The sequence below is a fragment of the Rattus norvegicus genome, chromosome 17 (genome assembly GCF_036323735.1).
Source record: "Rattus norvegicus strain BN/NHsdMcwi chromosome 17, GRCr8, whole genome shotgun sequence".
In the NCBI taxonomy this organism is placed as follows: Eukaryota; Metazoa; Chordata; class Mammalia; order Rodentia; family Muridae; genus Rattus; species Rattus norvegicus.
The window spans coordinates 58,076,976-58,100,212 of NC_086035.1; the positions used below are offsets into that span (position 1 = coordinate 58,076,976).

Sequence of the window (23,237 nt, forward strand, 5' to 3'; positions counted from 1 at the left end):
CCTAAGTCAGCAGACAAGAGAGAGACGAATCTCACACAGCAGTAGCGGCAAACTCATTTCTAATCTGGGGTTCTGCAGAAAATCTAAAGGGTACTTTAGTTTCCACAGAGACTGGACCGATCAGCTCTCTGGCTGGTGCAGGATGCTTTTGCAAATTCCTGGGCTGCTTGTTTGGTGCAGGCTATGCTAGCTAGCTCTCTGTGAGAAGAGAAAGGTCATGTTGTCCAGAAGGGGAGCTACAGAGATTCCTGTAACCATCAAAGTATGTCAAGTCACACAATGCTCTCACATTCAAAGTAATTGCAGACGGGCCAGGCAACTTTCCTCGCCAAGTAAATCTAGTCTTGCTTGTATGTACCTTAAGGTTCTATAACGTGGGTGCAGTTCCTCACCCCAGCTTTCTGTCCTACTTCTGCCAGAAATTTTCTTAGGATGTTTTTTTAAGGGCAACTCATTTTGCAGAGGGATCATAGAAAGGTCATCATAAGGGGTTGAACCTGGTGAAGACCATGAGCCTGGAGACTGTAAAGGTCAGACTGAATACCTCAGTCAAGGGAGTGCTGGCTTCACACCTTAGCCATGGTCTCACAGGAATCATCAGTGGGATGCATATTAGATCAATTAGATCACTCTCTTGTTCTCTGGGATCTTGCAAAGTACCTGGCTGCTAGTAGGTCTTCGTTGATGGGTGGGTGGGGGGCGGGTATTTGAAAGGAGGAGCAGGAAAAGCGGTGACTGGAGTTTCTTGAAGGCGCTTTCCTTCAGTAAATTTTCTAACAAAGGAGCAAACCCCTAAATTATTACCTGGAGCTAAGGGGCCAGAGGGATCCTAGTAGGCAGCTCTAATAGTGGAACTGTGCCATTGAACAACTGGTTCCAGGAGACTAAAGATCAAAACTAGTGCTAGCAGAGACTACCGCAGGCGACTTTGGCCGAAACTTTTAAGCACAGCCAGTGCACCTGAATTGAATCAGGGCGAGACCAATCCTAGCTGCTCAAAAGACTCCCGCAGAGACTGGGAGAGCGCGTCTTCCGGGCAGGTCCTGGGGAGGATCTGGAACCGCAAACTCCGGGTGCGAGGTCGCGCTCCATACACAGATTGGGAACACAAGCTCAGGGCGGGGTGGATCCGCACGGCCGCGCCGCCCAGTTCCGCCTTCATCTCCACCCCGCGCCCCGGGGCCCGAGGGTGGGAGGACGGAATTTCCCATCGCGGGGGCTCGGGTGTCCTGGGCCAGCCGGCAGGCCCTTTCTGTTTACGGAGAGAAAGGGGAAATGGAAAAGGCGGGGAGGACGCTGGCGTCGGCTACGCCGCCCCGGGGCCAGTTCAGACGCCGAGAGTCCGGGGCTGCAGCGTACCGCTCCTCCCGCTGCGGATCGCCCGGCCTTTGGTCGGCCGCCGGTCGTCCGGACGCCCGTACGTCTGGCTCCCGCTGGCAAGCCACCCGCTGCCCACCAAGCCCGAGCTCCGGGCGGGCACACGGAACACTCAGGTAACAGGGCTTGGGGTGCCCTGAGTGTGTTTCGGGGGCGTTCCACCTGGATGCCTGGGGGTTCCCACTCTGAAACGGAGCGTGCCTCCCACCAGGGGACACTGGGGTGGCCCGCTGCACGCAGGTACAGCTGGAAAGCACCTTGCTCCGGGCCGCGGGAGGTGTGGACTCGCGGCTCCTCCCCCTTCCTCCTTCTTCCCGGATTCCGGGTGACCAGTCAGTGTCGGTCTGGGCTGAGGTGGTGGACGGGAGCACACGCACTCACCGCGTCTCCTGCGGGGGACGCTGCCTGGACGGCTGCGTTCTGGTTGCTGAGCCTGGGTGAGTGCAATTTGGAGGCTGAAGGATCCCACTATGGTTGTTCATCGCTGGGCTTCTTTTACCATAAGCAAAATTTGCTTATCTGAAGGGGCCAAGTGGGTCGAGAAGGAGTTGTAGGAAACATATTTGGGACCAGAAGAAAAACAAAATAAGTTTTTTGATAAAATGGAGGTGGGAGGGGGGCGAGTAAAGCCAAACTTGCTTAGCATTATAAGACTTCTGTTGAGGCACCCGACTTTGATGGATTGAGGCTTGTGTGTTTTGGTCCTTAAAGACTTTATCCTAGGAGAATAGGGTCAGGAGACTTGAGGCATCTTGAAGTTTTGTACCAGAGTGAATTTGATTCTGCAAGGCCAGAAAGCATGTTTCTGGGACTTTTTCAAAAGAAAAATATATTAAGAGATTATGTCCTAAGGAGCAATGGGTTGTTTCAGTGGGGGAAAACCCCTCTTTAAAACGGGAACTAACACAAGCATCACCCCCCATTGTAAGGCAGAATGTCAAGATGCTAACAGCCCAGAGCCTTACATTCCTGCTTTGGGTTTTTACAGTTGCTTTCTGAAATAATGCTAAGTTAATTTCTAGTTAATGTTTTGAAATTTAATTACCAAAAAGCAAGTCTCTGCATTTGAAATACCGATCTCTAAAACTGCACTAACTCCGTCCTGATGGCCATTTGGGTTTTGGTGAGGATTTTTACCTGACTCCGGGATCAGGCACTTTAAGCTGAGCGTGTTTGTCACTAAACTGAGGTGGCTTCACCATGCACGGAAAGAGGTGCTGGTCTTGTGTAACTCAGAAACCATTAGCTAGTCTGTGGTCTGCTTAGTTGAGCCAGGAGGGTGCAGGGCCTTTTTATGTTCCAGAGGCACCTTTTCACGATGTTGGGGCATCGGGGAATCAGATCTTTGTGACAAGAGCCTCTCAGGAACTGAGCAAGCTCTATAGAAAGTTTCAGAGTTAAATACCCCTCCATCTCCCTGTCCTCCTCCGCCCCAGTCTTGTCCCCATTTTAGTCCTGTGTGTGTGTGTGTGTGTGTGTGTGTGTGTCCATTTGGTGTTTATGTATATATGTGTGTGTCTGATGTCTTGGGCTTTGAGGAAGGCCTATAAAAGCACACATTTTGTTCAAGCCTTTCTGCAGGCTTAAAAACCCAAACTGGTCTCCTTTCCAGAACAGTGCCATAACTTGGAATTGTTTGAACCCCCTCCCCCATTTTTCTCAAGTCACACACTTTATTGCTTTCTCTGTTCGTTTATTTGCCAGTTCAGTTTAGAGTCTTTACCCAGGGGGCCTTAATGCCAAATGATTTTTAACTTCTGTTTTCTTAGTAAATTCTACAGTTGAAGAAACTGCAACTAATGGTTGTATGAAACTGAGGTTAAAGGTTCTCTCTCCTATCAGCTTACAAGACTTCCTGTGTAGCTTGACACTTAGGGGACTTGAATCACAATCTTCCTCAGCGATGTCTAAGACATCTGGGAAGGGATCGTGTGGACCATAGTCTCGATTTAAGTGTGGTGAGAACCAATACTGGTGGACTTTGAGGTCTGGGCTTGCTTTCCCTCTGTGTTTCAGCGTAGACATGATCTTTAAAAACTTACCAGTCTGGAGGAATAGGGAGTCAAAAGGGACTGGCAGATGAGAAAGGGGGCCCAGCATGGTGTCCGCTGACCTAGGTCTGTATCCTAGTGCTTGGCACAGTGTAACTTACTGCACGCCAGACACCAATTAGCTTTTTGCACGGAGCCTCTTTAATTGGATGGTAGGTGCTGTTATCATCTCACACCTTGAAGCTGAGGGAAATCGCGGCACAGAGAGAATGAGAGACGTGCCCAACCATCTCATAGGCAGAGAGGTGGTGAGATTCAGGCATAAGGACAGGAGTATTTTAGTGTGGGATGGATGCTAGATGCCTTCTTCAGTCACCATTTGTACATCAGAAGCACATGACTTGATCACGTGTGCAGATGCCCCTGGTGGAAATTTCCAGGAACTTTGAGCTGAAGCTCCAAGTTGATACAGGTGCCTGGCTTTGGTGGAGTAATACTTTGTTACTTTGTATGTGAGTATTAGTATACTGTATGCACGTGTACATCCTTGTGTGTGTGTGTGTGTGTGTGTGTGTGTGTGTATCATACAGGTATACATGCATAGTACATGTGTGTGCTGGTACATGCGGAAGCTGTACGAAGTCAACATTGGCTGTCTTTCTCAGCTTACTTTTTGAGGGAGATCCTTCATTAAGCCTAGAGCTCATGGGCCCAGTTGGAGTTGCTAGCTCGGGGGCCGCCTGCCTCCACACTCCCAACACTACAGAACTTGCCAAGTACCCGAGCTTTTACAAACCTGACATATCTTCCAGAGAGGCTGAAGTCAGACAGGTTTAAGTTTGCTTAATTCTCGTAGGTGCTCTTATTTTTTTCTCATTTGTTGTGGAGTGGAGTTATCTTGGGACCCAGAGGGACAGCATCACTTTTCATTGTCACTTTTTTTTTTTTAAATCAGCTTGCTTGACTTTTGTCACTTACATTTCCTAAGTATAGCACCTGACCATGTGGGACTGAAGTGTCACTTTGCCTGGTGAAGTCAGTTGAACTGCACCGTGGCTTGCTTAGAGCAGGTTTGATTTTCCTGGGCTCTTTCTCCTACGAAAGCCTCTCCAGGTCAGTTGATCTAGGTATTAAATTAGCTTTCTGGGACCCTGAAGATGTGTGCTTTGCTTTGTGGTATTTGGAGGGAGCTGTGACTCACAGGTCAACAAGTCACCTTGCTGATAGGTTGTTTATCTTTGGCACATCTAGGATCCCAGCTCCTGCCCCTTTCTACACAGCTGTTTAATTTCTTCCCACCAGGTTTTTCCCACAAACTTAACTTCTTACCATTTCATGTGCTCTGCTTAAACTCTGTTTCACATGCTTCCTTCTCTTTGGGACTGAGCTTGTTTGCCAAGTTAGTTCCTGAATTTTAGTCAAGTGGTTCTTTCTCTTTCAAGTCGCTTTTTCTTTAAAGCCACACTGAGCTTGGGCTGGGGGCAGGCAATGAAGTTGTGCGAGGTCAGTGATTATAAAAGGCAGGAACCTCAGTCTGCAGAGAGACCCTTACTGCTCTCTGCTGTGTTTGTGTGAAGTGAAAGTTTGTTTTCAGTGGCTAAAGCGGATGCCAGAGTGAGTGGCTCCCAGGCCGCAGCATCTCAAGTTTCCCCTACAAAGCGACCTGGGCTAAAGACTAACTAAGGTCCCTTTGAACTTGGCACTGTCCACTCGAATTCCCATGTGTGAGCAAAGAAGAACCCACGTTATGAACAGAGGCACAGAGGAGCCGATCCCCAGGCATTGTGGTCTCCAATACAAACACCTTAGAGTGAAAGAAGTGTTTGTGTTTCCTTCTGTAGACTCCCCAGCAGGCACCACAGTGATGGAGTACATGAGCACCGGAAGCGACGAGAAAGAAGAGATTGATTTATTAATTAACCATTTAAACGTGTCGGAAGTCCTGGACATCATGGAGAACCTTTATGCAAGTGAAGAGCCTGCAGTGTATGAGCCCAGTCTGATGACCATGTGTCCAGACAGCAATCAAAACAAGGAACATTCAGAGTCGCTGCTTCGGAGTGGCCAGGAGGTGCCCTGGTTGTCGTCTGTCAGATATGGGACTGTGGAGGATCTGCTTGCATTTGCAAACCATATCTCGAATACGACAAAGCATTTTTACGGATGTCGGCCCCAAGAATCTGGGATTTTATTAAATATGGTATGTTTCTTCTCATCAGTTGAGTGCTGTGTGTTCAGCTTTGTGTCCATTGATGGCACTGAACTTGGCTTAGAATGGCTGCCAGATGCAAGTCTTAAAGAATGTAGTTACTGGTAAGACTCTCGCCTCTTAAAATGGGAAGGGAATCTCCACGCAAGTTCCACTATAGGAGCCTGTGATTTAGTAGTGATCTTACAAAGAAGCAATTAGGAATATGCTTTGTTTATTAGTGGGCGTGGAAGGTAAGCATTTTACCCTAACTGTACTTCAACCTTCCAGATTTGTTTTGACAATTCACTTAAAGGCTCATTTGCTATATACACGAAAGAGAGGGTCTTAATTAGAGTTCATCGGCCAGGAGACAAATGACTTCTGGCTTAATAGTTTTGAAAGTGGAATTATTCCCTTCTCACCTTTGGTTAAATTTGGTTCTTGTAGAACTGCAGCTTACAGCTGGCAAATAGCTACCCGAAGATTCACTCCCTTTAAGTGGCCATGACCCACGGTGATGGAGGTGCTTAGTCATCGCAAGTATGCAGATACTCCAAAAATATTGTGACAAGTCTTTGTTGCCACAGTTGTCGGTCAGGTGGAGTGTTTAGGTGTGTCTGGCATTCTGTCAGGTCCTTATTGTGTCAGAGGTGAATACGTGGGCGATGGTTAGAAGGTGATCTAATTTTGTAAAAAGGACAGTTTGCAAAGGAGTAGGTAGAGAGTCACAAACGTGCCTGTTGGTAGAGATGGCTCTCTGTTGCTTGGTGCGTAGCATGGCCCATGCTGGGGGTCTTCCCAAAGAGCCTGAGTTGGGACAAAGAACATCGCAACAATAGCAACAGTAATAATAATCTTAACCGTCTCGTTTATTTAATGAAAAGTAGCACAGTAATTTAGGTCAGCTGTGAAGGGAGTTGTTTGTGACCTGTGTTCGGCTCAGTAAGACGCAAGCTTGCATGCTGCATAGGGGTGTGACTCCCTTTGGTGTGGGTCTACCGCTTAACAGTGGACTAAATGCTTTGTCTGTAGGATATGACTTCATTCTACAAATGGGAATTCATTATTTGAAGCAGTAGCCATCTCTGGTTTTCCCAGCCAGGGTAAAGCTAGAGGAGTGTGCGTCAAGATAGCACAAGCGGTCCATGACAAGTGCAGTGTGCACGCACTTCTTCCATTTCCTTAAGTATTTGATAAATGAGGACAAGCGGAATTAACTAATCGTCCTTGCTTGTAAATACATAGAGACTTGGGTGTGCTCACCCTCACTGAGGAGAGATGGACCATGGTCCGTGTACACAAGGAATACTGGGATACTTTAGAGATTCCCAGAACATGGTTTCTTGCGTCTCTTTGGGGTAGAATCAGAAGAGCGAATGCAGAATGGGCCAGAAACCAGTCATTAGGAGGACAGACAAACTTGACCAGCAAAGGTGCGAAGGAACAGTTGTCATTTCCTGCTAAGGAGCCCATGCTCAATATATGAGCAGATCCAAACTAAAAAGAAAATTACAAATCAAAGATACTGTGAAGGCAGAGCGCTTGATAATGTTAAAAAGCACTTGTATTTTCTTTTCATGCTGGAGAATATAAAATATAAGACAAGAAGACCAGAAAGAATGGGATGATAGGAAGCAGTATCGCTCATGGGCAAGTGGAGTTGTCTCCAGGCCTCTCGGGACTGTGTTTGACTTTCCTGATACTGGCATTAAAAACGAAACTGTTCCCTGTAGGTGGTGGCAATCTGTCACAGCTGTGTGCCTCATAAGTGGTCTCTGGTAAGAGCTGGTCTGGCATAATAGCCATAGGCGTGGCCTGGCACCTTCTGTGGAGCCGTCTATCGTCTAGTCAAGAGCTTTCTTTTTTCATCCTTCATCTACAGGCTTAGCAGAGCTGTGTGCTTTGGGCTAGCTTGGCTGTTCCTTATCTCTCTGCATTAGAGAATCAGCTGCCACCTAGGTTGGGTCCATAGTGAAATGCGTCTGTAAAAACTTCCTACATAGGGATAGAAACCTTTCTTTACCTACTTGTTCATTTGGTAGACATACCTGCTAGACAGAGTTCTGGTAGTCTGTGCCCCGGGGAGCTCACTGCCTTGTGCTGCAATAGCCAAGTGAATAGGTAATATAACAGCACACTCGGCCACAGCGTACCTGTTTTCTGACAGCCGTGGGAATGCTTAGACAAGATTTCTCACAGGGGAAGGAAAAAGGAGGATGTTGGCACAGGCTTGCAAGAAGAACTGGCACCCATGCCAAGGTGTAAACATCACGTTGGAGCCAGCTAAATGAAGTAAAGAGTTTTCTGTGAAGGAACAGCATGTGCAAAGGCTCACAGGCATAGAGACCTGCGTGTTCTGGCTGCCAGCACACAGAGTACTGCAAAGTTAATTAGACAGGGTGGAGAACTACAGATTAAAACAATAACCCAAAGCATGGGTATGTTGGCTGGTTCTCCCCAGGTGTGTGTTTACATGCGTGCTACTTCCCTTAAAATAACATATGTTAACGATTGCACGACGAAGCCAGGGGAAAAGCCTAGGAACTGCTCTGTGTCAGAGTGCCAAGTTATTTACAACCAGTTCCCATGTGATCTGGAGGCAAATAAAAATGAGTCCCCAGGCATTCGACCCTGGGGATTGTATGTGGACACCCCCTCCACACCCCACAAAACACACCTCCCCCTGGATTCATTCACTCAGGGTTACTGGTGTGGCATTCGGAATGATGGCCCTCTTGGAGTTGAAGAGTTCAACCCTCCACTTGGTGCTTGAACCAGGTCGTTCACAGCTCTGGTGGAATATTCTGGTTTGTTCTTCCAGACCCACTGGGAAGAACCATCACCTACCACACTCAGTGACACATTTGTCAAGTTCTGACCATAAGAAAGTCTGTTTTAATGTATAACCAAATACATCTCTGACCTCCCCCCGCCCCCCACACACACCTTAGATTCTACTCCGTGCCCCGTTCCCATCCTCTCTAAGTATATTTGATGAACCTCGGAAATTCTCACTCCCTGTCTTACTAACGAGGGTCTGAATATATGTCCTCCTCCATGTCCCCAGGAGGGTAGCAGAGATGTAGCCTTGCCTTTGTTTCAGCTAATGTGTCTCGATGGATTTAGCCAAGCCCACTCCTACTTCAAAGAGACTGAGACACACAGCTCACTCAATAAAATACCCAAGACATGTTCTCAGGTACCGCCTTGTGTGGTTTAATATAGAAATGAGTGTCTGGATGAGAGACTAGATGGCATAAGTCAAGTGTCTGTCCTGGAAAGTGACTTTGGTACATTGGAGAATGGGCAGAAATAAAGGCACAGTGTCCCTCGAGGTTGTTTGGAGCCCTAGGAAAGGTCAAAATCCATGGCAAACCCAATCAGGAAAGGCCTGGAGCTAAGGAGAGAGGCAGGAATGCTGTGACTCGGTCACTGGCTGGGACTTGGCCTCGATGGGTGAGTTTGGACGGCTTTGAAGAACTGAGTCTGCACTCTAGCGTGGCTTTAATTACAGCCATCTGGAACTCTAAAGGCTCTTACACAAAATGTGAGCACTCTGGCTGTGGGGTAAGGCAGAACCAAGTGCAAAACCTAATCCTGGCACCAATCGGAAAGTTGCTTCACGCCTTGGAGCCAGCCTCAGCTATGCAATGGAAAGAAAAATTAGAACCTAGCTCAGGCTGGCTGTAGACTTTAATGAAATGATGCAAAACAGCTAAGTAAATAAGCACAGGTCGTTACTTAGCTCCTGGAGTGCAGTGGCCGATCCTTCTGTATGTCCTCTTGTGTAGAATAAGACGGGTGGAGTTGGGTCATAGCACACTTAGTTTGGTACAAAGCCAAACTTTCATGAACATGGGTTAAACCCTGAGATGGTTAACTGGAGCATTCCGTGATGACAAGAAGGAAGGGGAACCCAAGCAAGTGTGGCCAGGGCCCTAGCCCTGTCTGAATGTGGAAGAGACTACCACCACAATGTCCTCAGCAGTGAGGTCTACAGTGACAAGAGGTAATACTTCTTTGGGGAGTCATATTTTAAATGAGATAAGACCATGGTCTCTCTTTATTTCTTGGAAGGATATATACATGGTTCCACCTCAGCAAAGGCACCCTGTAAACATTAAGTTTTAAATTTAGTGATTTTTGCATACCCAAGTATTGGGTTATTTTTCAGTTCCTTCTTCCCTGGCTAACGGCAAGCACACGTTTGTGGACTGTGGAGCTAAATTGGCAGTTCTGGAGGCTGAGGTAGCAGCCCTTTGGTCTGCCCCCAGTGGTGAGCGGACATGGCTGCATCTACAGTGGCATCAAGTGCTTGTTCTTTCCTGGGACAGGCTTAGGGGCTGCACATTCTTCTTCAGCTCTTAAGGCAGCTCAATACACTTTCATTCCTAAGGCCTGGAGTGATAGCTCAGGCCATAACATCATTAACCACACTGAGGAAACTGCTGGCGTTTTAGGAGACAGTTCCTCAGAACAGTTTAGATCAGCGGTTCTCAACCTGTGGGCCACAAGCCCACAGGGGTTGTATGTCAGATACACTGCAGATTGGATATTTACTTTACAATTCACAACAGTAGCAAAATTACAGTTAAGAAGTAGCAGTGAAGTAATTGGGGGGAGGACACTACAACATGAGGAACTATACTAAAGGGTCAAGCATTAGGATGGTTGAGAGCCACTGCTTTAGACATTTTTAAAACATATTCCAGGCCATGTTTCCCGTGGACTAGCATGTTATTTCCATTAGGGTGTTCACTCTTCATTTATTTATTTAATGTTCTTCCCGTGTCGCCTTGGCTGGCCTAGCCCTCACTATTGTCTTGCCTCTGCCTTCTCAGTGCTGGTATTTCTGGAGTGTCCTGCCATGGAGGACTTGGGTGGACATCCTCTCATCCCACGTTACTCTCAGGATATAGCTCTTGATGTTTCGATGGGACTGGTTTTGTTCTTGTTCTTTGCGCCAAAGCGGGTTTTGTTTGTTGTTTATGTATGCGGTGCTGGATGTCAGTCCCAGGACCTTAGGAGAACTAGACAGGTGCTTTACCACTGAGCAACACTCCCAGCCCCAGGTCTGCTTATCCTGAAAGTCCTGAGTCTAAAGGTTTTTGCCCATGAACCCTTTGAGGTCTGGCCCACCAATCTCTACTCATGACTAACTCCTCAACACCACACCCATCCCAGGGCACTTAGTAGGCAGGCATTAAATTAAGCAAGGAAGCCAAAGAGAAGCAACTCTGCCCTTCCTTATTTATGTCGCATTGCCAGCTCATGACTGGTATCACATTCTAATAGGATCGAGTCAACCACCAGGCTGAGGTGCAGCCTTTATTTTCAGTCTTTGGGTCACTGTCGTCAGACTCCTTAGATAAATAAATTTTCAACTTCTATTTGGCAGCTAGCTACTCCTAAGCGTTTGGAAATATGAGCAGGTTGGACCAGGAACTTGTGTCTGTTACAAGCAAGCTTTCTCTGGCTTGCTCAGGTTCTAAATATAGCCTGTAATGTCAGAATTACACACGGAACCACTGCACGAAGGGCTGTGTGTAAGCATGTTTCTAACCTCAGCACCTATATTTCCTGACAGGTAATCAGTCCCCAGAATGGTCGCTACCAAATCGACTCGGATGTTCTCCTTGTCCCGTGGAAGCTGACGTACAGGAGCATTGGTTCTGGTTTCGTTCCTCGGGGGGCCTTTGGAAAAGTGTACTTAGCACAAGACATGAAGACAAAGAAAAGAATGGCATGTAAACTGGTGCGTGCAGCCACACCGTGTCCCTGACTTCCTGGCTTAGGGTTATTTACCCTTACACTAGGTCTTACCTACGGTTCCTACCCCAAAGTGTCTGTCACTTCTGGAGTGGCTTGTGGCCCGGGACCATTCAGCTCCTACATCTCTACTTAGGTGTCTTGTAGCTTGCAATCTAATTAAAAGAACATTTTGGTGTGTATGGCAATGGCTTAGATAACACCATCTCCCTTAAGTGGGAGTAGCGGGAGCTTGCCCGAGATGGAAGATATTGGCTGCTGTCCTGTGGGGAGGGGTACATGGCAGGCAACAGAGACTAGGAAGACAGGGTGTTCCTCGGGACTACAGAGTTATAGGGCTGAATTCAATTGTACCAATTGCCAATATGACCCCATCTCTTGTTAAGCAATGACTGTTTAAAATTAATGCTTCAATACTTCAGCGCACTCCTGGGCAGGCTGACAGCTAAGAATGTACACATCTGGAGAGGCCCAGTAACTCACTGCCTAATGACAGCCAGCAGAGGTGTGTCCACTTGTGGGACTATTCTGGGCTGTTCGTTTGAGCACTGTTTGCCACGGTAGCATTCTGAGAGCTATGCAGGTGCTGACAAGTGAATGTTTATGGTCTGGAACACTTGATCACAAAGAGAATCTTCCTGATGGAGGCCTGAACTTTTGTGGGATATAGAGATGGGTGAGCGCTTATCTTCTAGGCTTGAGTCTGAATTGATCAAGGGACCAGTGACTTCTTCATATTATCACACAGTGAGGGGGAAGATTGGGAAACAGATTGTTCTAGGAACCATGGAAGTGAAGGGTGTCCATCATAGGAAATTCTTACCTCAGTCACCATTCTGGAACCTTGTTTGGATTCCTAAACTCTAAATAAAGTGAGTTTTTCCCTACTTTGTTTTTTAATGTTTGAAAAAGTTCATATCTAAGGATGACACGATATATGTAGAAGTGGGTCTGTGGTAAACATTTCTTGACACCACAGTGCCCTGTCGTACACATCAAAGTGTCCTTGTGTTATTTTGGCTTCTGGTTTTTGGCTTGAACTATATTGTCTGATATTCGTTGGTTTGTTTTATTGTCCTGAAGTTGTTTAGACCCTTGCCCCTGTTTTGTGTTGCTAGATCCCTGTAGATCAGTTTAAGCCATCAGATGTGGAAATCCAGGCCTGCTTCCGGCACGAGAACATTGCTGAGTTATACGGTGCGGTCCTATGGGGCGACACTGTCCATCTCTTCATGGAAGCTGGCGAGGGAGGGTCTGTCCTGGAGAAGCTGGAGAGCTGTGGGCCCATGAGAGAATTTGAAATTATCTGGGTGACAAAGCACGTTCTCAAGGGACTTGATTTTCTGCACTCCAAGAAAGTCATCCACCACGATATCAAACGTGAGTAGTGGTGTCTGCCTTGTTGCTGTTTCATGGGGCAAGTGAGATGCTTTGACCCGAACACACTCAGCAGCAGACACAGATTCCTTTTCTGTGCTCCTGAAGAGGCTCACAGAAGGAAGGCCGATTGCTAAGAACATTAGCAGTCAGAAGGGAGGCTGAGGACCAGAAACCGATACAGGGATTATGACCACGTGTCTCTTGGGTGCGTGCTGCCTCTGTCCTTGTATTGTGATTTAAAAACAGTGCAGAACTGAGGGTGCACCTTAGTGGTAGATCTCCTGCTTCCCCCATAGGAGGCCCTGGGTTTGATTCCCCCCCCACACAGAGAGAGAGAGAGAGAGAGAGAGAGAGAGAGAGAGAGAGAGAGAGAGATTATATAATGCAAGCACGTAGGCATATATTTTTGAGTTAATTTTCTCTTAATTTTGAGCCATAATTTGGCAATAATTCATTAAACATTCTCTTTAAAAAAAACCAAATTGTTAGAACTCGGATATAGTATAAAATAAAACAGAGAGACCCACTATAAATCTTTAATACTTAATGCTGAATTGGACATACACAGCTTTGGTCAGAAAAACATATTTATTTTTCTAACAACAGTAGCTTGTGTATGTCTTAGATTTCGAAGCCGAAGCCTTGAGCTTTCCTGATGGTTGTAGCTCCTATCCACCCACACTAGGTGGGTTCCTGGCAGGCCTCGGGTGGTTTCCGCTGACCTCCACCCTACTCGTCTCTTCTGGGTTGAAGGCAAATATCATTATCAGAAGCATTTCTTTCTGTTTTGACTGAACTTGCTTTTCTAGATGAGGTTTTCCTGTTGGGTTAGTTGCATTAACTCACATTAAAAACCCCTCTCATTGCAGCTAGCAACATTGTATTCATGTCTACGAAAGCTGTGTTGGTAGATTTTGGCCTGAGTGTTCAAATGACAGAAGATGTCTATCTCCCCAAGGACCTCCGGGGAACAGAGGTAACTAATTGTATTGGTGTGAAAATTGTTACTGTCTTGTTAAGAATAAAAGTGATGGTCTGGAAATTCTGTGGCAAACAGCAAGGAAGGGGAAAAAATGACAACATTGAATGATCTTTGTCACCAGAACAAACTCATTTTACTTTTTACCTTTTTCTATTTATATGACTTTAAATATGCATGGTTATATTTATAGACATTATTTATTACTATGTTTATTTATACAACACAAAGCACTTGCAGCCAATCCAGTGCCAAAATGGAGAACTAGTTGAGCGTTCCTAATCCAAAAGTCTAGAAAGCTAGGCAAGAGAGAGGTTGCTGAGTAAAGGCAACGCAAGCCTGAGGACCTGAGTTCAAATCCTGAGAACCCACACAAAGCCAAGTGTGATTGTCCCAGTGTGACTGTGGGTAGATCCAAGTAGACAGAAGTCTCCCCCAAGGCTCACAGGAGAGTAGCCTGGAATAGAGGGCTATGAAGAAGAGATCCTGGCTCAAGATAGAAAGTATCACATGTGCAGTGTTGTATATATTACATACACAGACAGACATGGTGAAAATGAAGCCCACAAATATACCGAATATTCCAAATATGAACTTCCAAATCTGAGATGTTTTGGTTCTAAGCTTCTCAGGTAAGGGGTACTCAGAATTTAAAACTATAAAATTGTTAGAGAACAATAGTGAACTTATAGTTTGCTTAGTACTTTAAATGAATCATTTCTTCCTTAGAATTATTCTGTATAAATACTGTTGCTAGAGCATTTAGGTGACTGCTGTTGTTCTATTTTATAAAAAGACAATGGAGAGATTGTGGCATGGTGCCTGATGTGACCCAAGTTACCAGCAGAGCCTAAAGCTTGAATTCTTGGAGAAGAAGGATTTAGTTTCTTATTTTCTAAGGATTCGGGCTCTAAATTATGGGTAACTTTTTAAACGGAACTACCACATTATTACATATCAAATTATGATAACTACTGCAACCCAGTATGTCTTCCCTGCCCTGGCTGTTAGCATTTACTGAGAACTAGCCACCAATGCCTGTCTGTCTTTCATCACAGGATAGCTTAATCCTGAAGTCCTGAGCAACGGACACACCTTGTTTGAATCTGTAGTGATAAAATGTAGCCAGTCTGCGGGTCAAAAATCAAAGCTCAACAAGAAAGCCCTTCCTGGGTCTAAATAAGCTCCTATGATTCCTTTGTTTTAATTTCTATGAGATAGGCCTCACTATACGGCCCTGGCTGACCTGGAACTCATAATCCTCCTGCCTCAGCCTCCCTGGTGCTGAGGTCAAACTAGCTTCATAAGCCTCTTTTAAATTAAAGGATGTGTGTTTCCTGCTTCTTAAGAGAGCTTTGCTACAGTAGCAAGTCTGATTGGATTTAATGCTCAGGACGTTGTCTTTGGAAGGTGTCTCTGCACTTTTTGGCATTAGTCAGGAGTACAGTTCTGGGATATCCCACCCTTTTCCCTGGAACCAGTTTGAGAAACAAAACTATTTATGGTATTAGAGAAAAAAAATAGCTTTTGCTTCCTGGCAGTGCAGTCAAGTTGAAAATTATGCAATGTTGGGGAAAATCTTGTGTGTCTGAGATTCTCCACCAGGATGGTTGGGTATAGAGTCACAGATCTTGGTCATCAATAGAGTTTCTTTTTATTTGAGTTTGGGACAGCTCAGGCTGGCCTCAAATGCACTGTATAGCCTAGGCTGGCCTTGTATCCAGTATCCTCTTGCCCCTGCCTCTTGTGTGCTTATTAGAATTATGGGGCATATGTCACACCCATACAGCACCTGAGTAGTATTTAGATGAAGTATTTTCAGCTGATGGTAATTTCCAGGTATTCAGTTCAAAACTGGTCCTGGTGTCTCTTCTCATTCCCCGCCCCCATCAGTTGTCTCCCTTGTACTGGGTGCAGCACAGTGCTCACCGTGGAAGTCTGATTGTGATCGCAAAGGGTAGTGAAGTCCTGATGCAAACTTTCAGCAAGTCTGCTTTTACTCCTTATACAAAAGAGCAAATTAGATAATTCTAGCCAGGCAAGTGGGCAGGTTTACTTCCAGTAGAACATGTGATTGTCCCACCGCTGGGAAGGCAGTGTCTGTTTCAGATTTCTGCAGAACAGTTCACAAGCTACAGACTGCACCTCTGGATAGCGCTCTCTCTCTGTCTCTCTCTCTGTCTCTGTCCCTCTCTCTGTCTCCCTCTCTCTCTCTGTCTCTCTTTGTCTCTCTCTCTCTCTCTGTCTGTCTCTCCCTCCCTCCCTCTCACTCTCCCTCTCTTTCTCTACATTAATATTCAGAGTATTAGACAGTAACTTGAGTGTTATACTGTAACATGTCATATATACCCAAAGTTAATCTGGTGTATATTTACTGGTTTTTAGTTAGATGGTTCAGAGCGGGGAAAATAGGATCTATAAATAACATAGTAGAATTACTTTGTTGTGTTTCTTTGTTTTTGATTTTTATGATTCTTACTTTTTTTCTAAGTCTAGTATTAACTTCTGTAAGTTAACATAGAATGATCATGTACACATGTGTTCATGCCTGTAAGTTAAAATAGGATGATCATGTGCACATATGTTCAGGCCTGTAAATTAACATAGAATGATCATGTGCACATGTGTTCATGCAGGCATTACATGGCAGCCTCTTTTCCTTGCTACAAAGCACAAGGCCTCAGCTCTGACCTCAAGCTCCCCTGTGCTTCCCTTATTCCCGGGGTAGGGGGTGTGTTAGACAACTCCATGACCAGTGCGTCCGCTCTGACCCAATCCTTCCGGGCAGCCAGCTCAAAGATGGACCTTTCTGACCTGCCCATTCTGGTTCTTTCGGAAGCTTGAGGAGGAACACTGAGCTGGAAGCTGCTGGCTGTGTGCCAGAGGGCCTGCATTCAGCTCAGCATGGCCGACTGCCAGCTCCAGTCATAGGTTGGGAGTGTGAGCATAGAGAGTTGTGACACTGTCCGTGTATGCATTTGCTTCGTACCTACTCTGTATCACAGAGGGGGAGGAGGCAGGCATCCTCCACTGACATTCAGCACATATCATCTCTTAACCATATTTGATGATGGTGTCAACAGCAGGAATTCCACTCTTCTTGGCAGGCTGTACATGTGTAACTCCATGTTGGCCACAGGGTACAAAGTTGAATATTTAATTTTAATTCTGAGACTGAGATTGTGTTTATTTTAAAAGTGAAGAGACACATATGTGCACTGTCTGCAGGGACAGTGGGTGGACACGGAGCCCGGCTGTAGCCGGCTGGCTGTGGGCAGAAGGAAGTGTGTTTTAGGAAAGAGTTGAGCCTGCAAAGATGGGGAAACCGGGCAATTTCCCCATTTTTGTAAGCTGATTTTCTACTTACTCAGAAATAAATTCTGAGAACACCCTTTCCCTTTCCCCATATTTACACAGCAGCATAAAACCTTTCTAAAGCTAAAGACAGGCTGCACTTCGTACCTGAGGGGCTGGGCATCTGGAGTGGTTCACACTTTTGAGATCTCCTCTCCTGACCTCTCCCCTCCCCGCCCTTCTCCTCCTCCTTCCCTTTCCCTTCTTTCTTTATTCTGCTTTCTTCCCCTCCCCCATTTCTCCTCTTTTGTTGTTTCATCTTGGAGCATTTGTGTGTTGGTGGTGTTATGAGGTATCCTGAGGATGGGACCCAGGTAGAGACGCAGGGTTCATTAACCTAAAGGATATTGGGTAGGCTATTTTAAGTGTGGCTGTGTTCTTACTGTGGCTGGTCATATGAGGGCAGATGTGGGAGTTTCCATTCATGTCATCATCCAGCTCAAAAGCTTTCGATTTCGGAGGGCTTTGTACCTTTAAGAGTTATGCAATCTGTATTGTTAATTAGAACACTAGTGCTCTGCATCTATGATGGCCCTATACTCTGTATCTATGGCAGCCATACATTGTGCCTGTGACAGCCCTACACCCTGTGTCTGTGAGGCCAGCCCTACGCTCTGTGTCAGACATAACTATAGATTATTGGTGATCAGGGCTTTCTTTAACATTTGCATCTTAAATTTAGAAAAGTGAAATTGAAAGAAACTATCCCTACTTACTCAGCATCAACTTGGGAAATCAAATGCAGATTGTGCTCTATTTTGTTTATTTTTTATCTCGATTCTGTTGGGGGGGAGGGGGGACAGAGTCTCTGTCTGTAGCCCAGGCTGTCCTTGAGCTCGGCTCAGAAGGCTCACACTCTTGCTGTGTCAGGCACTTGCTACGTAGTCACTGGGTTACTTGGCAGGAATACGTGGCTCACTGGGTCATTTTTCCAGCTTTACACTTTATTTTTCTAGGCGCTTCCCTTCTAATCCATTGGTGGAAAAACCCTGAAGGATTCTGCTACCAAATGAAAGGATAAATGGGAGAAGTGTAGGTCTAGACTCAGCTGAGTCTAAAAGCATTGGTGTCTTAATAAACAGTTGTTGTGTAACTGATGAACAGAACTCAGACCAATGGGAATCAGTAGGCTCAGATCTGTTGTGTGTTCAGTCCAGGGACAGAGCTGCTCTTCGTCGTCCTGCAGTGACGGCTCATCCAAATTGCCCTGACTTTACAGAACGTGTTCTACAGAACGTGTTGGGATTTTCCTTGGCTTGAGGGATACTGCAGTAGCATTCCCTCTGAGAGCCAGGGCATGCAGCAAATACCACATAGGCGAAGGAGCCAGCTTCTAGTACTGGACAGGGAGAAGAAAGGCAGATAGATGTAGCTTTTCTTTTCTTTTTTTTTTCAGATCTACATGAGCCCTGAGGTGATTCTGTGCAGGGGCCATTCCACAAAAGCAGACATCTACAGCCTTGGAGCCACGCTCATTCACATGCAGACAGGCACCCCACCCTGGGTGAAGCGCTACCCTCGATCGGCCTATCCCTCCTACCTGTACATAGTAAGTGAGAGTCAACCAAAGACATGGGGCGATGGGAGAATTGTGACCCACAAGAGGTGGCTGCCAATTCTGTTACTGACACAAAAGGCTGTTCGAGTGCAAACTGACTGAAACGAGACAAAATTTATATGCTACCCCATTGTGTGACAAGACACACCTAGAAGCAACAGATTCTGACAACTTGTCAGTTCTTTTTAATAAGAAAATACAGTAGTTATTGCTTTCTGTTTCTTCCAGCCTCCCTTTACTTTGCTCAGTAGCCTGGCAGAGACCAGAGCATGGGAGGAGGCAGATGCAGGTATTTCCCTGTTGCTGCAGCCACTTCTGGACCCCCATAAGAAGCTGTCACAGCTAATTTAAACCCAGCTTTATTTAAGCCAAAGCTGATTGAACCTCCCCTAAAAAATTGGAGAGCATTTGCTTGGCCGTGCAGTGGGGCACAGGTCTCTCACAAAGCCATTACTGCTGAAGATATGTCTCTACCTCATCCATGCTCACAGAGCTGGTTTGTTGACAGATCCACAAGCAGGCACCTCCCCTGGAAGATATTGCTGGTGACTGCAGTCCAGGCATGAGGGAGCTGATAGAAGCCGCCCTGGAGAGGAACCCCAACCACCGCCCAAAAGCAGCAGACCTACTGAAACACGAAGCCCTGAATCCCCCAAGAGAGGACCAGCCACGGTGTCAGAGTCTGGACTCTGCCCTCTTTGACCGGAAGAGGCTGCTGAGCAGGAAGGAGCTAGAACTTCCTGAGAACATTGCTGGTAGGACGCTGTGCTGTTTGTGAGTGGGTGTAGGCCTGTGGGTGTGGAGCCACTGGTCTTTCTCCTCCTGCCCACAGGAAAGCTCTGATGTGGGTCCTGAAAACACTTGCCTGGTGTGTGTGTGTGTGTGTGTGTGTGTGTGTGTACTCATGCACATGGAGGAATCAGGCACATCTCCAGAGGTTAAGGCAGGAAGATTGCCCAGATGCTAGCACAACATAGTGACCCTTACCTAAACGAAACAGAAAGGGGGTGACTTCCTGAGTATCATGCAATATCTTCTGAGAAACTGAAGAAAACCTTCAGGCAACACTTTGGATCAGCTCACCCATGGCCAGAACTCTAGCTAGTTTCACTGTGAACTGAGGTAACACAGTCACTGGATGTTGCCTTTGATTTGCATTATTTGAAACAGAGACTATCCTTTGAATTGAGAACCAAATGGGTAGTGCTGGCCTGCCGTTAGGGATGGGTGGGCTTCTGGGTACATTCGGACTTGGCTGGGAGTGGTGAGAAAGTACCAGATCTGATGGTACCACCTTGCTCTTTTGTCTTCTGCTTGAAAGTCTCCATGTTGGCTATGAATCCTTCCCACCTAGGAAGGTCAGTGTATCCCCTCCCCTGAGCTTGGAGAAGGCTTCTGTTCAGTAAACATAGACTCAAAGTCAGAGGTCAAACCTGGATGGAGTGCCTGTCTTTCTTTATACCTGTCTAGTTTTGCTAGATCTGGTGGGGGGAATTGAGGTACTGAAAAATATGCCAGAGTTTTGATCCATTCCTTGTCTTCTTGACCCCTACTTGAAGCCTACGACCTATGTGCTATTCCATAAGTAGCCCAGGGTGTCCTTAAGGCCGTCTGTGTCAGAGCCACAGCTGGGGACTGTCTCTTGAGCCCCATAGGGTTATTCCTTAGCAGAAGGGACATGGAGTTGTTACTTGCTGGGCTGTCTGATCATTTATGTCATTTTCCCATTGTTTCCATGTTGCTTCTGCAGATTCATCATGCACAGGAAGCACCGAGGAGTCTGAAGTGCTCAGGAGACAGCGTTCCCTCTACATTGATCTCGGAGCTCTGGCTGGCTACTTCAATATTGTTCGTGGTCCACCAACCCTGGAATATGGCTGATGGATGACTCTATTGGCAACAGTAGGGCGGATATTTCTCTCCTGGATGTTGGTTTCACAGACCCTACACAGCAGCTCTGGATAGTGAATTTTACCCAATTTTTTTAGGAAGCAGGGAGGAGGTCTCTAGTGACACAGGAATGTCAAAGCCCTGGCCCCCTTTGTGAAGCTCCTCTGGCATGTTCCAGAGCCCAAGGTTCTCATTTCTCAGGTGGTGGGACTGGACAAAAGGGAGTGGTGAGCTCAGGAAAGAATCATTTCTGATGACAATTCTATTCACTTTGCACTTTAATGGACATTAAAAAAATAGCTCTCACAAGATAGTAACCTAAAATACCTGTTCTTGGTTCTTATATAACCATGGGTTCTTCATTCAACTCAGAAGACCTGATCTGTGTATATATTTGTGTGTATTATATGGTAACTCTTTGTACCTTGGTTGGTAGAGTCTAGTATAAGTTTAGTTAATAGTATTTTGGGTGGATAGAGCAACTCTAATATTACAGCAATTCACTGGACTAGTGTCTCACAAATGACTGATTTACTCAGAGCCATTAAGCAGCAGGCCACTAGTGAGAGTTTCTGTTATGTTCCTATGGAAACACTGTGTATTGTACGTGCTATGCTTAAAACATTTAAAACACAATGTTTTAAATGTGGACAGAACTGTGTAAACCACATAATTTCTGTACATCCCAAAGGATGAGAAATGTGACCTTCAAGAAAATGGAAACATTTGTAAATTCTTTGTAGTGATACCTTTGTAATTAATGAAACTATTTTTCTTTAAAGTGTTTCTATATTAAAAATAGCATACTGTGTATGTTTTATTCCAAAATTCCTTCATGAATCTTTCATATATATATGTGTATATATTTTAACATTGTAAAGTATGAGTATTCTTATTTAAAGTATATTTTTACATTATGCAAATGAACTTCAACGTTTTAGTCCAATGTGACTGGTCAAATAAACCAAATAAACTGAGTATTTTGTCTTAATTTTTGAGATTGTATATTTCTCAGCCGGGTCACAGGGTTGGGATAGACGTTGGAGGGAGGGGCACATCTCAGGCACTAGAAACATTGCCATTTGCTGACTCCTCTGGCGCTGCCCTGGAATGTCTTCATGCTGATTGGTAAATGCTCTATCCTTGGTTGACAACACTAACACAGAAAACGGCTGTGAGTTGGGGTGAGTGGTATTCCACTCCAACCTGTGTCTTGTGTTTATATAGTTATGCTACCTCGAGTGCAGACTTGCGAGCTGTTTACTCATGAGTGCTAACACTACTAACTAACTTGCTTCTGAGATGAACCACATTCACCAAATTCCAGCGGAGACAGTTGAATGGGAAGGCAGATGAGACTTTATCCCCTAAGTGAATAGGATGTGACCTTTCCATATGTGTTGGACACAGAACACTGTGTTTCTATATGCTAGTCAGAATCCAAGCACTGAGAAAAAAAATGCCCGCGATACCTGGCTTTCAGGAAGGAAAGGTTTATTGAACTTTGGTTCAAGGTTTCAGAAGTTTCTGTCCATGGATGCTTGACTCTGTTGCCTTTGAGCCTGTAAGGAAGCAGTGTGTCACAGAGGGAGTATGCAGTGGACAAGCTGCTCACTCAATGGCTCCTGGGAGAGAGAAAGAGAGAGAGGAGAGGGAAACTGGAACTCAATATTCTCAAACATCTGACTTTATTCCCCTAGGCTGCTCCATCTACACAGTGCCATGGGCTGGGAATATGGTAAAACCATACCATGATGTTGTGTAATTCCCATGACACGAACATATGATATGTGTTCTTCTTAGGGAACAGTTTGAGTTTTGTTTGTTTCGTTTTTTTTTTTTCTCCAGAGCCCAAAGCAAGTGAGACTAGACCTTTCTGATTCCAAAATCAGGCCCTTCTTCAGTCTGCTGCTCGGGGTGGGATCATCTGTAAGGGAAAGACCGCTCTGCTGTAGGAGAAGCTCAGTACACACTGGAATGCAATGCCCTAGTTAGGGGCAGAGGCGAGTGTACCAAAAACTGATGGAGCTTCAGGCTCAGAACTCTTCACTTCCATGACCCCAGATGAGGCCTGAAAAGACTTGGATCTGCCCTTGGTATAGAGGTTTGTGTTAAGGGTGTCTGAATGAAAAGGTTCCTGGGGGGCTGGGGATTTAGCTCAGTGGTAGAGCGCTTACCTAGGAAGCGCAAGGCCCTGGGTTCGGTCCCCAGCTCCGGAAAAAAAAAAAAAAGAAAAAAAGAAAAAAAAAAAAAGAAAAGGTTCCTGGGATCTCTTGGCCTTGTCCTCTGCCTGAGAAATACAGTAACCTGATCTTCCATTGATGATGCATTTCTGCACTCAGGAAAAGCCTGTGTTTCCCCTGGAGAGCCTGAGGAGCCATTCTGTAGGTCTGAGGACTGCTTCATGCCAAGTTCCACTGGCAGCCAGGTAGAATCTGCCTAGTTAGATGGCAGATCTGTTGATGGAGAATGACGTCTTATGGGGTCAGGGGTGAGGAAAAAAACTGTGCTGCGTCCTGCAGGGCACACAAAGATCCTGGTGCTCTGTGGTGTATAATCGCAGCAGAAAGGAAGTGCATTCCATTTTGGAATTAATTGTTTGAGGAGTCTCAGTTTCAATTTGTATCATTCATTTTAAAAAAAGACATTTCTAGTCAAGTGTTAATTGACATTTTAACTTTTGCCTAAGTGCCAATTTTTACTGTTTTTTAGTATAAGAAATGGAATTGAGGGCCTCACATGTGTTAA

The 23,237-nt window shown here is 45.7% G+C and overlaps 1 protein-coding gene across 6 annotated transcripts; it reads left to right on the forward strand.

Annotated features, from left to right (window-relative positions):
* Positions 1 to 1,199: 1,199 nt before the first annotated feature.
* Map3k8 (mitogen-activated protein kinase kinase kinase 8) lies at positions 1,200 to 21,480 on the forward strand. 6 transcript variants are annotated; one of them, NM_053847.2, is made up of 8 exons: positions 1,200 to 1,493; positions 5,210 to 5,568; positions 11,147 to 11,314; positions 12,447 to 12,708; positions 13,578 to 13,684; positions 18,438 to 18,590; positions 19,108 to 19,354; positions 20,350 to 21,480. In NM_053847.2, the coding sequence occupies exons 2-8, from the start codon at positions 5,233 to 5,235 to the stop codon at positions 20,478 to 20,480; spliced, it is 1,404 nt and encodes a 467-aa protein (NP_446299.2). In that variant the 5' UTR covers positions 1,200 to 1,493; positions 5,210 to 5,232; the 3' UTR covers positions 20,481 to 21,480. The 6 variants fall into 6 exon arrangements, with proteins under 6 accessions (NP_446299.2, XP_063132092.1, XP_006254110.2 ...); XM_006254048.3 differs by lacking the exon at positions 1,200 to 1,493 and adding an exon at positions 1,559 to 1,814; XM_039095293.2 differs by lacking the exons at positions 1,200 to 1,493; positions 5,210 to 5,568 and adding an exon at positions 1,751 to 1,814.
* Positions 21,481 to 23,237: the final 1,757 nt, after the last annotated feature.

Bases quoted from the DNA above. Each gene is read 5' to 3' on its own strand.
- Map3k8 (NM_053847.2), top strand. From the start codon at position 5,233: ATGGAGTACATGAGCACCGGAAGCGACGAGAAAGAAGAGATTGATTTA. The intron at 5,569-11,146 runs GTATGTTTCTTC...ATTTCCTGACAG, and splicing joins CTGGGATTTTATTAAATATG to GTAATCAGTCCCCAGAATGG. The intron at 12,709-13,577 runs GTGAGTAGTGGT...CTCTCATTGCAG, and splicing joins CATCCACCACGATATCAAAC to CTAGCAACATTGTATTCATG.